This window comes from Cololabis saira, chromosome 13, assembly GCF_033807715.1.
Source record: "Cololabis saira isolate AMF1-May2022 chromosome 13, fColSai1.1, whole genome shotgun sequence".
Taxonomy (NCBI): domain Eukaryota; kingdom Metazoa; phylum Chordata; class Actinopteri; order Beloniformes; family Belonidae; genus Cololabis; species Cololabis saira.
The window spans coordinates 9,883,772-9,897,191 of NC_084599.1; the positions used below are offsets into that span (position 1 = coordinate 9,883,772).

Below are 13,420 nucleotides of genomic sequence, written 5' to 3' on the forward strand. Positions count from 1 at the left end.
TAGGAGTCTTTTGACGTATATATCCAGTACTCGAGTTGTAAAAAAAAAATCAAGGGGGATGGTGGATTTTATCATATGGGGACAGATAATTTGTGCTGATTACAAATAATATAATATATTACAAATAATAGCACTGACCAAAACACCTGCAGAAATACTGCAGGAATGACATAGCAGCAGTTAAATGCAGCCTTCTGTAAGCTTTAAATATCCACTGGGCTTACATCAAATACATCAAAACACAACAATAAAAAACAGTTTTCTGAACTTATCAATATGACTCTGTCCTTCACAGGATAAGTAAAATGGATCACTGCAAAAACTCAAAATCTTAACAAGAATATTTGTCCTATTTCTAGTTAAAAGGTCTCATTTTAGTAAAAAAAGTCTCATTACACTTAAAAAGAGACTCATCACTGGAAAAAACTACAATTTTCACCTGTTTCAAGTAGATTTTCACTTGAAATAAGTAGAAAAATCTGCCAGTGGAACAAGATTTTTTTGCTTCTAATAAGAAGATATTTCTACTTATTTTTCTACTTATTTCAAGTGAGAATTTACTTGAAACGGGTGAAAATTGTCAAATAAGTTATTTTTGGTGTTATTTTTCTGGTGATGACTTTAAATATTGAAATAGCAGTAAAACCACATTCATTGATGAAATGACATAAGGGATGGAAAGGGGGGATGGCAGTTTTACAGGGGGGGTGATTTTGACCGTTTTTATTTCAGGGGGATGCCATCCCCCCCTCATCCCCCCTCAACTCCAGTACTGTATATATCCCTAGTTTTTCTAATACTACCGCGATTTGTACGCATACTAGTAGATTCTCAAAAAGCACTTGTGAAATTATTTTCCTATGAAAGAATATGTATCCTACTTTTCATTTATTTTGTTCAGAATGAAGCACAATTATCTTCCATCAGGGCAGATATCCGTTTAGTTCCGTCATCAGCCTTTTTCTCTGATGGAATCTATTATTAACAAACGTACTATTCAGTGTGCTTTGTGTGCAAGCTTCTAAGACAAAACTATGCACCATCTAAGTATCCTGAGATTTGAACATTGGAAATTTTAGAAATATCATGTTGTCATAATTCTTAAGATTTATAAAAAGTCGATTTTGATCACTTGGTTTATGGATTTAAAGGGTGAAATACCACCTCATAGCTACTGGAAGGAAGACTTCCGCTCCATTTCCAGTTGGTCAGTCCTGTTCTGCTCCTCAGACACATGTATAACAGCTGTTCATTATTTACCTCCTTTTGTTGGTAGAAATGACTTCTCTGCATGGTTCAACAAAGCCCACATCTGTGGTTTCTATTTTGAGCAGTTGGAAATTGTAAGAGTTACATGTACTGTAAGCACGCATTTGAAGTATTGCATGTTTTGTCATGTGCAATGCGACCACAGCAGACATTTAGTTGTTTAGATTCATGTCATTCATATGTCTTTCTGACATACACATTTTGATTTAAGATATTTGATGACACTAAAGATCCTCAGTTGCCTTGACTTACATAATGATGAAAGGGTTTTTCTCTTTTTTTGAATACAAAGTTATCATGAATTAAACATTCCAGTAAATCTTGTATCCTGCACAGCATAAACAGATGGGACAAAAACCCAAATGTTTTCTTGAAATCAGCACAAGGTGTTTGGAGAAACTTGTGTGATGTTCACTTATGTTAACAGAATTATGTTGTGCTATTTTTTTGGTAATAATTTCATAACTTTCCTTTTTATTGTTATTTTACTTTTCTCCATTTTTACATAACAACCCTTTGAAAAAGAATCATTAGTATGACTATATATATAAAGCCTGGAGACTATTGCACATAAGTACAGGAAGTGCACATCAGTATAGGAAGAGGTTATTTAAGCAGACTGAATGATGAATATTTTATTTGTGCAGCATTTTCAAAAGATGTGAGTAACGCTCACCTGCATAACTGATGCTGTTCATATGGAAGAGCTTTGAAATAGATCCCCGTACACATAAACAATTCATATGGAACTATTTTAAGTTAAACCCATATCTTAATTCAGATGGATGCAGCTGTTCATTTCCCATTTAGTCCTGATAGCAATGAGTTGTTTACATAACTTTTGTGGAAAAACTCAGGCACAGAAGATATGAAGTAATGCCAAGAGAGAATAAGGTTATTAGTTTATTTCCTATCATTTGATGCTATTTTCACTTCAGTCCTACTTAAGATGCTAAAATTAGAATACTGTTGTTGCCACAAAATCCAAAAAGTTATGCATAACAAACTAAGAATAGGTGTTGAAAATTGTACAACTTGCTGCACTTGTGCACTTGTGTGAAAGACTTGTATTGTCAACATTGCTGTGACACCATATGGATGTGTCAGTGGTGGAGTAATCGTAATCATTGAATTATCTGCATCAAAGAGCAGCAGAGCCTCAGAAAAACCCTGTCCTTTGGGATTTCTGAGGCTTAGGTGGCTTGTTGTCATCAATGGCGGAAATCTCTGTGAAGCAGAACTTTTTTTTGCTTCACCCCACCCTCTTATTAAAACAAGCAACAGACAGCTGTATGTCTGTGTTGAGCCAAACACAATAAAAACATCAAATAATCTGTCCTATTTGCTGCTGGTTGCTACCCCTAAAAGCAGTTTGCTCCTAGTTGTTATGATGTCCCTAACTTGAAACGTCAAAGAGATTTATTCCAAGCTATCGGAGGTGCCTGTTCTATTACAAATGGATCATATATACTGGATATATCATATACTGCAAGTTCATATCAATGGAGTAGATATTTCAGAGCTGAAGCAAAACTTTGAAAAATGTATGGCAAATTGGTTGAGAGCCATTCATTTGAATCGTGTTTTGGAGCAGGGAAACATCTAAAACGTACAAAGCAAGGACCCTCAGGGACCTGGATAGGGGAACACATTTTAATGACAAAAGAACAAACAAAACGGTCATGCTTTGAAGAGTAAATTTGATCTAAAACAGCAATCCCTTCCATGATGATGAGAAGGCATAGATTTTATATGACAAAGAGATAATGGATTTGTCACAGTTGCAGTGGACATGTTTTTGCATTCTGGTCCTAGCAAAGGATACACACAATACAGATCTGCCTTCTGATACAAAAGAGATAAAATATCTCCATTCACTTTGCAAATTGTTTTCTTTTTAAAGACAGAGCTTTGTCTCCTTGAGTGGCATCCCCACCAGCTACAGATGCAATTTCCAGCCGCTCAATGTATCTCAGATTTGTTGTGTTTATCCAGTTGATTAAAAGAACGCGCTTCAAGTCCCTTCTGCTCCATCTCTGTCCATATTTTATGCTACATCGTGACCAGTTCAGTTCCTTTGTGCAGAAACTTGAGACACCTCCTTTATGGTCTGATTTCAGCTGCGGCAATTGTAACCAAATAATGAAAGAGGAAAAGAGTAATTGTGTTAAAAGCATCCCTTCCTGCTTCAGTTTATACTTTTAAAACTTTCATTCACTATGTACAGACCTCTAAAAGGCATCTGATGGGGGGAAAAAAGACATTTTGTTTCTTGAAAGGAAGAAACGGCACAAGGCTGTGAATGCATCTATTGTGTACTCTCATGATTATGTAATACGCTGCTGACATCCGTCTTTGTCTCCATATGAGAGTGAAAAGCGATAGATATAAATGGCATCTCTGGGAAAATATAGCACAGTTAACAGACTGTTTAAAATGTACTGTTACTGTGAAGGGAAGGCTTTGTTTGACCTGATTTCATCATTTTCCTCAGCACCTCATGAAACATGAAATAAGCTGGAAAATTAATGACACATCTTTCGATTTGATTGGCTTGTTTCCTCTTCTATGTAACTTTTGGATTCAGCATTTTTTTCCAAAAGAGCCATAAAACTTGAAGGTTCATCTTCCAATAGTATCTCGCTCTGTAACGTTGAAACCCAAGGAAATCAGACATTGATACAGAAAAATTGAAAGATAAAACACAATCCCTGAAAACATACCATCACTTAATATTGTACTTGTGCTGACATACTGTGTTTCTCAGCAGAACCCTTTTTACATTTTTTTTTTTACAAGACTGATGTTTAATTGTCTTCAGTAGATACCAATGGGCCTCAGTATTATTTCTGTCTAATAAAATAAAATAACCATCTGATGAAATTAAATTAGAAAAGCTAGGAAAAATGTTGTTCCTAAGAGAGAAAATTATTCTAAATTGTCTTTATTACACTTTGAAAACATGTCATTCTGCGTGCTGGCAGTGATCCTGCCATATCAATCTACAATTTGTCAAGTCAGGTTCTTCTTAAAGACCAGCATTTGACAACCCGAACTCTCACTACTTTTACCCACAACGCTGTAAAGGAGACATCACAGGTGATTTATATGTCTTAAATACAGTATTATAAAGTCATTATCGTCACTGTAAATGGTTAAGAGCAGGAATGAGCTCAGATAGTGGTCGGTATTGCAGAGAGACTGAAGAGCCTCTAACAGAAGACGCTCCATTGCTTTGTTACTATGTTGTTCAGAGAATATGGCTTTCTTTTTCCCAATCAGCAAAAAAAACTGCACTGTGTCCTCAAAAAGTAATTCTTTGCTTATTTAGGTGGGTCAATAACAGCCTCCAGGACATTCATGATGTGGTATAGTACAGGTTACTGTTGTGTAGTTATTTAGGGCAAATGGTACAGATTTCTGAGGCATTGGACGAAGGCAAGACTGGAACCTTTTCCTGACACAATCGGTAAAAATCACACACATTGTGATGGTTATTTTCTCAAAATATCAAGTGTTTCACATCTGCTGTTACATTTAAGGCATACAGGACTGTCTCAGAAAATTTGAATATTGTGATAAAGTTCTTTATTTTCTGTAATGCAATTAAAAAAAACAAAAATGTCATACATTCTGGATTCATTACAAATCAACTGAAATATTGCAAGCCTTTTATTATTTTGATATTGCTTATTATGGCTTACAGTTTAAGATTAAGATTCCCAGAATATTCTAATTTTTTGAGATAGGATATTTGAGTTGTAGCTGTTAGCCATGATCAGCAATATTAAAATAATAAAAGGCTTGCAATGTTTCAGTTGATTTGTAATGAATCCAGAATGTATGACATTTTTGCATTACAGAAAATAAAGGACTTTATCACAATATTCTAATTTTCTGAGACAGTCCTGTATATGTCTTAATCAGGCCTGACATGTCATTAAAACTGTGCACATGAGCATGAAAACACATATATATGCTTATAAGACCATTCCATTATGTTTTAAGGAGTTACATGGACCCAAAATACATGTCCCACAATTCACCACATTTTTTTATGACGTCTTCTACTCACTGGATGAAAGTATCTCAAATCAAGCCATTTCCCACAACAGTTCAGTGGTTGATGATGAATTTGGAGCAAAACTGTCCAGGGATATATACAGCTTATGGGGATGGAGTCTGCTCCATAATGATTTATATTGATAGTAAAAGGCAGTGGCAGTTATGCATTGTGGTAAAACGTAGATTTATTCAAATAACCTTGTATTTTCTGTGTAACTGGCCATTCTGCAATAACTGTAATCCTGATGTGGATCAGGATGAAATACAGGCTGAGGCCCCTGATTTAAGGCATATTTTGTTTCCACCTCCATATAACGGAGACTTGTGTCTGTTTTATGTTGTCTTTCACCTGTTTGGTGTAGTTAGCAACCCCAGGATTATTTGTTTTTAGCACTGTGTTTCATTGTCTTTGTGATTACAGCATTATTGCACAATAAACTTATGTTAACTAAGTCTAATTGACCAAAAAGGTGATAAATGTCTGCATTGCTGTACAGGAAATTCAGTAATATACAGTAAATTCAAGACAGCATTATCTGATGAAGTGCTTTTCCTTTATTTTGTATACAAACTCATCCATTCGACTTGAGGCACCAGACAGTTCATACCAGACATCAGTCAGACTTGGGTCATAAATGCCTCAAACAGTTTTAAAGATCACCTTTTAGTTTTATATCTGTCCCTTTTGGCTCACTTCGTTCGTGCGTAATATTGTAGGGGAAAGACGGTGCATCCTTACCTTTAAGCAGCACATAAAGAGACAAAAAACACCTGACAGAATTTGAGACAGTGGAAAGAACAAAGAAACAAAGAGAGATCTGCAATTTCCCCAGAAATTCCAGCTGAGGTCACTGTTTCTCCATCGGAAGGTTTTGGACAACTTATCCAAATCCTGAAAATGATGCTATTGCCTTCATTAACCGACAGTTTGGGAATTTGGACACTCTTGTTTTCGTTTTTTACTCCCCTGTTCTCTGGTTTCGACTCTCTTTTGTCGACATTTGAATCGTGTCGGTGCTCCAAATATCCTCCTGACAAAGGAGAGTGAGCAGGACCAGCAGCAGCGCTGGTGCGCGGCCCCTTTAAGGTCGTTTTGGAATAAAGCCTGAATTATGGTCCCGCGTTAAATCGACGCAGAGACTACGCCGTACGGTACGGCGTAGGGTACGCGTTTCCGCGTAACCTACGCCGTAGGCTCTGCGTTGGTGTAACGCGGAACCATAAATCAGCCTTAATGGATGACGTCGCGCTGTAAACACGAGCGACGCTCAGCTGCGTGGCCGAGGCAGCAGCATCCGAGCAGCATCTCTCCAGGTAGCTGCTGTTTATCTCACCACGGCGCTGCCGAGAGGCGAACAAAAACTATCCTGTTTCACCCCGACTCTCATATGCACTCTCCAAAACCAAGACGACTGTGGTGCATTTGTCTTACTAAGTGCCATGGCTAGGAAAACGGACATCCCCTCTTCTTATTATGGTGAGTCTTTTGTTGTAAACGCATAACAATTGTGCCGTGTAACGCTGTGATAACCAGATTATAAAGGTATTTGATTCGGCCTAAATGTGTTTGCCTCCCTGCTGGGGCTTGTATGGCATATGTGCACTGCATGCCATGACTGCAATGGTATAATGTTGTTTATGTTAGGTATAGTGTCCATACTGGTAGTCTGTCATATATCTCCTCTCCTCCTACCGTCGTTTTGTCTTTTAAAAACGCCGATTCGTTGTTGTCGGAATGTGCTGATCACACAGTTTTTGGGCAGAGCGGCGCAGTTGCACGTGAACACGATATTCCTGAAACTATTGCCTGATTAATCGATTGGGAAGAGGGGGGAATAGGAAAAATCTGTTTTTTCCCCCTTCAAATGTACCAGATGCCATCAGACGTTTGGTTCCAACATCAAACTAAATAATAGCCCATTTTATTAAAACAAATAAATAAATACTTTTCATTCAAAATGCACATGTAATTATTCATTGAAAAAATATTTGATAATTTGTAATCAGTATCATATCAGATCAGATTTGATCTCAATTAATACTAAACATAGACAGATAATTTACATTAAATAGTTCAGTTTTGTAATTGTTAAGCTGGAATATGTGGGCCATGGTATTTTTATGACAGTTTCTTATTATTATTGTTATATATATATATATATATATATATATATATATATATATATATATATATATATATATATATATATATATATATATATATTATTATTGTTGTTGTTGCAGGGTGCAGTTGCATATATATATATATATATATGTATATAACTGCACCCTGCAACAATAACAATACTCTTTATGTGAATTTGCATCACAGGCAGGAAGATGTCCTCACATTGAAATATTTTACTGATATTTAGAATGTGAATGAATGACACTTCAAAGATATTAGATGACCATTAATTGTGATTTTTGTTGTTTTTGTTTTTGCCGTACTGGTATTGGATATGTTGATAGTACCTTGGCGTTACATTTTTAATCTCTTTCTTAAATCTCTTTTTTAATCTCTCTCTGTTTAATACCTTGATTATGATCCTTTCATTTCATGTCTATCAGCAGTTTACCACCCCATCCCTGAATACAAACGTATCATATTAGAGGTCACTGTTCAAATTTTATGTGGTAATAATATATTTAATGACTATTATATAGCTTAAACACTTAAATACAGTTGTGTTAATATGTCAGATTATATTTTCTTCCAAGAACTTTGGATAATACATTCTCACACTAGTACTAAGAAGCAGGAGGCTGTCCATGTTAATTGTTCTCTCTGCCTGAAATAATCTCAGCTTGTTCACAGGAAACGTAAAGTGAGATTAACCAGAAAGTATGTACACTGCTGTATGTTCATCATTGCTTCAAGAATGTTGGCCGAGGCTGCGCACTGATCAGTAGTAAGGATTTTTGTTTCAATAGAAGTGTGAGATCGACATACACACTGCCTTCTCTAATGCATTTCCACAGGATAACATAGAACATTTCAGGACTAAAGTGTTAAACAGTAATACAACAAAGGCATTGTCAAGTCTCCTACTGATGAGGAAAGCTAGAGTGTGTTCCAGTTTTTCCTGACACAGTTTGTCCCTCAGACCTCATGACTCCAGCAACCTGCCAGTCAAGACTGCAACCTGTCAGCTGTGGTTGATCTTCATTGCTCTCTGCAGACTTCCTGCTCACCATAGGGGATGTCAAACTCTGTCTCTCCCTGCACACAAGTGCATGCTGGTACTTTACAATCTACAACAGACCTGAAGCTGGAGGGGTTGTAGAAAGAATTGTTCATATAAGGCTTACCAACAGGATTAAATTGGATGTGTTATTTATTTACAGCATACACACAACTGCTGGTATATTTATTTCCACTCTTGCGTCAGCACTGGTGCTGCTCTCTAGAAATGTGAGAATTTAGTGATACAGTTGAATTAGTCCTAATATCCTCCAATAGTGTAGAAAATAAAGCACATGATGAAATTATAAGGCTTCTTGAGGCTTGGGTCAGCTGTATGCCATCACTATATTCCTGGGCAAATAAACAGTATTTCATGGTTGGTGGTGTTAAACTGATTAGAAAAAAATAACCCAAAACATTGTCTATTTTAAAATACAGTCCCAAAAATGTACAAAACTTTAGTTTTGTACATTGCATTTGTTTTGTGGAGTGCAAGCTAAGGAACCCTGTGTTCTTGCTTTTTCAGCTTTATTTAGTGGTTTATTTTGTGTCATTAAAAATGTGAATGTCAATAATCAATCTTATCGTTCTCAGTTCAACAGAAATATAAAACATTAAACATATATAAAACATTAAAACATTTTTTTTAATGAGCAGCTGCAACAAGGAATCTTTCGTTTACACACCAGATCTACTGTATATGCCCCACGTGTTGAGAAGTGATAACGCACATAGGGCCCGATTTACTAAGATCCTAAATAAAAAGTAATAAATTGCGTGTGCACTGAAAAAGTTTGCGCGTGCTGTTGTTGTGTGTTTTGCGGGTGATCAACTAAGATTGCGTGCACAATTGATAACAGGTGCAAACCGCAGTATTTAAATGAGGTGTTGCGCGTCTTACGGTTTGCGGCGCAAACTTTGCGCCATGGAGAGTGGATGGAAAGCAGGATATAGTCGGAAGCGCAAAATGAAATTTGACGAGTTGGAGTTAGAGATATTAGTGGAAGAGGCAAATTGTTGTATTCAGCACCCCTGCCGTGAAAAGCACCCCCTCGTATATTCAATGATAAGTAGACCAAGAAAAAAAACAACACACTGACACTTCAATATATTTATATATACACACTCACACAAACACATACTTAGGAGTTTATATTATATATATACAAATATTATGGAAGACAACACAGTAAGCAGGCTATTAATTAATGACATCAATAACCATTTACCCGATTTTTTTTTTTTTTACCCGAATCCATGAGCGCATTTAAACATGAATCATTAACACAAAACTGGACGCTAAACAGAACATGGACAACAGAACATGAACAGAACACGGAATGAGAATATCATTTTTGTCAGACGAGGGGGTGCTTTTCACGGCAGGGGTGCTGAATACGGCACAACACCGGGGTATGACTGCAGAACAAGTATAGGCGCACAATAAGAAACACTTTTTTCTCCATGAAAACAGGTGATTTATTTATTATCACAAATAAAAAAATGAATGTGCCTCCTGTGGCAACCTTTTGCTGAATAATACTCGATTTAACATTCAAATAAAATATTTCATCTTTTTGCATGTGGAGATTAGCACCTTCCTTTCGAACGTATTAAATACAGACGCAATCACAATCCACGCAAAAACTTTCTGGCTTGGTAAATCTCATTGCGGGTGGTAAATGGACCAATTTGCATCTTTCCCTCCCAGTATTTAGCAATTTCTGGTGGGTACGCGGGTACCCATATTGATTATTCATCAGGGCAAAAGTACTAAATGAATTGCGTGTGCTATTTTGCGCATTTGAGAGACGCAGTCCTCTTTGCACGCTGTTAGTAGATCAGCTGGCACTTTGGTTTGCGGGTGCTGTCAAGTTTGCACACGTTTTTACGCACGCAAACCTTTAGTAAATCAGGCCCATAGAGTGGCTTTAAAGTGTATCATTATATTTATGGCTAATTTGAGAAATGACTAAGTAAATGTTAGTGGAATATTGTTTAGCAAAACAAACCAAAATAAAATAATTACTCTTAGTGGTTAACAGTTAGTAACTAGTCAAACTAGCTGCCATAATGTCATCAACACACAACTCTCACATACTCTTCAGGCTTGTATATTAAACTGTGTTTCTAACTGCGCAGCAGGGGGTCTGTGAGCTTGTAGAGTACAACTGAAATGTTGAGTCATCAGGAAAAGTAGCTCACAATCATTCTGTGACAAGGTTGTAAGTAACAATGTAGATATGAGGCCTATCCCTTATAAAAGTAAATTAACGAATTTCTCGCATGGGCAGCCTATTTAAACGCTGTATTTTTTACACGAGGTCAGTGCAGAGTCATGATAGCAAGCTGAGAGCAATGGTTTATATTAAAAACATTCAGAGCTTTTCCCTGTGAATTGTAGTTTGGAAAAGTGGTGACTGAACAGCCTGCTGGATTCAGCATCAGAGATTGCATGCTATTACAGGCTTTTAAATTGTCACTGTCATCTGCAAATACGTCTTCAAATAAAGACTGATACTCTTGAATACTCTTGCATGTTTGTTTTTTTTTTAACAAAGACAGGCAAATTATATATACATATACACACCCACATGGGAGTGTGTTTGTGCATGTGTGTGTATCAGGGCTGTGCAATTGAATTTCGATCATGGTTTCAATTTTGCTTCCAACAATCACATAAACTTTGTAATTGAGGAAAAAGGAAGATTTTGCTTGATACTTTGTGAATTACACTTAGCCATAGATGAGTAATTCTTTCCTCATGTTTGTATATAACATAAAGTTATTCTTGATTAGCTCTACCAGCAGGTGCTATGTTGGTGTGACATATTTCTACATAGCCTGCAATTTTATTTAGTCTGAAATGGGAGTTTACAGTGCTAATTTCAGCATTTTTGTGTTTGATAAATTTGGCATGCTTCAGAAATCAATGGATGATTTTTAAAAATATTTTTTAAATAAAATAACTGTGAGCATGTATCCTTTTTTCATCCTTGGGCATCCTTATGATGTATAACCATTTTCAACCCAGCTGTCATTGGTCATACAGTAGGTCCAGTACACCTTGGGCAGGTCGACCATCCATCACTGCGATAATGCAGGAATTACATCAACAACCATTAATTCATATGGTCAATTTAAAACAATTACTAGTAATCTAGCATATAAAATGAAATAAACTGCACTCATATGACTAACATACTAGTAGCTAAATATGACCAGGATTAATGTTTGGAGGTTTTTGTCTAAATTTCCTAAACATCCAAAAATGTACAGATAAATAACACATTTGTAGAAATAACAAAATATATCTTTCACGGAACAAGGCTTCAGTAGCCTGCTACTATATACATACATTTGAACTTGAACTTGAGAGGATAAAGATAGTACCTGCATTATGGACACCACAAGCTGAAATACATTACTCTGCAGGTTGTGTTGTACTGTAGTAACACGACGCAGGGACAGTCGTGTTGTTGAATATGAGCCTTTAGATTAAATGTTGTGACTGTATCACAAACTCCAGCGAGGCTGGGTTGCTCAGGCATAGCCGGTCTCATTTCACAGAGACTCGGGGCAGCCACTGACATGCCTGGAAGCTCCCACAGAAGTTACCAAGGTCACTAAGCTCCAGCCACAATACTGCTACGTCTCTGCATAGTTTCTGACAGCAACTGACACCGTGATGTTAACTCCCCTCTCGGGGGCTGAATCTCATCCCAGATCCCACTTTTCTTGTTATTTAAAGGCTTGCCTGTGTGTTTGATTTTCCACAGAAGGAACCACTTTTGATTGACTAATAGACGTAAACGAAGTGCTATTAAGTCAGACATGGCAAGAAAATGGACAACCTCCAACTGCTGATAGTTGATAGGATCCAAAATATTCTGATAGGTTAACCCTAACCAGAGACGAAGATGTTGCTGTGTCATCCCAGTATGGAGACAAGCACTTTAAATGTACATTGTTCAGAGGGGGAGAATACACAGAAGGGAACAAAGTGTTTTTGGATGCAAAAGAGATAATAGAAGAATGGCAGAGAAAGGATGGTTGTGATGCTCCATGCAGAGTGCTTGTGTGCGTTTTCCTCTCCTTAATTTTAAATTTATCAAGGAAGTCAGCAAGCTAGACAGTCTGCCTTGATTGTTTTAAAAATAGAGTGTTTGTGTGAGAATTGCATAACCATATACAAAGGTGTACTGCAGGTATAGATGCATGTAAGTCTTCTTGCCAGAAAATATCTGCTTCTTGTGTGGCAGGAGAAACCTGAATACTCATATTTTATAAGTACAGATATGAAGAAAATACCAAGTCCCATAGCCAAATTACTCATGTAGCTGTCCTCCATGGATTGGCAGAAGCTAGTGCTTTAATCAAATATGAATGAATGTACTGTACTCAGCATTCAGACTTACAGCCCATGCTGATCCTGCTGAGCAACATCCTTATTCAGGACTTTAAACAAAAAAATCTTTCTTTTCCTTTGTTCATATTGTTCATATATGGTTTGATCTACCACACTATTCTTTTAAGCTTAACACAGTGGGTTTAGATAACTTTTAAACTCCTCAAAATGAAATGTATATAAAGCGAAACATTAGAATATTAAGTATAAGGCGTTTTGCAATGACACTTATAGCTAAGCTTCAGTTTTATCAGGCTTACTTTCTGTCCCATGAGATGCCTAATTCAATTCACTGGACATAGTTGCACCTAAATGATTGAATATACTATCCAGCCATGATGTAAAACCCTTTCAGTTGACATTAATAAAACGCCATTGTAAAAACTCTGTTCATAGCAGCCAGTATTAGGGATGTAGTGAGGCACTCCTCACTCCTCCTCCTCAGTAAGATCTGCCATCTTTGAAATCAGTGTTATGTCTTTGACCTACCC

General features: G+C 36.8%; 1 protein-coding gene across 4 annotated transcripts in view; it reads left to right on the top strand.

Annotated features, from left to right (window-relative positions):
- Positions 1-6,626: 6,626 nt before the first annotated feature.
- slc44a5b (solute carrier family 44 member 5b) overlaps positions 6,627-13,420 on the top strand; it is a 41,902-nt gene continuing 35,108 nt past the window's right edge. For all 4 annotated transcript variants that reach the window (XM_061737621.1, XM_061737623.1, XM_061737620.1 and 1 more), the window contains exon 1: positions 6,627-6,811. In XM_061737621.1, coding sequence (XP_061593605.1) covers positions 6,775-6,811 — 37 coding nt within the window. In that variant the 5' untranslated portion in view covers positions 6,627-6,774. The remainder of the gene's footprint in view (positions 6,812-13,420) is intronic.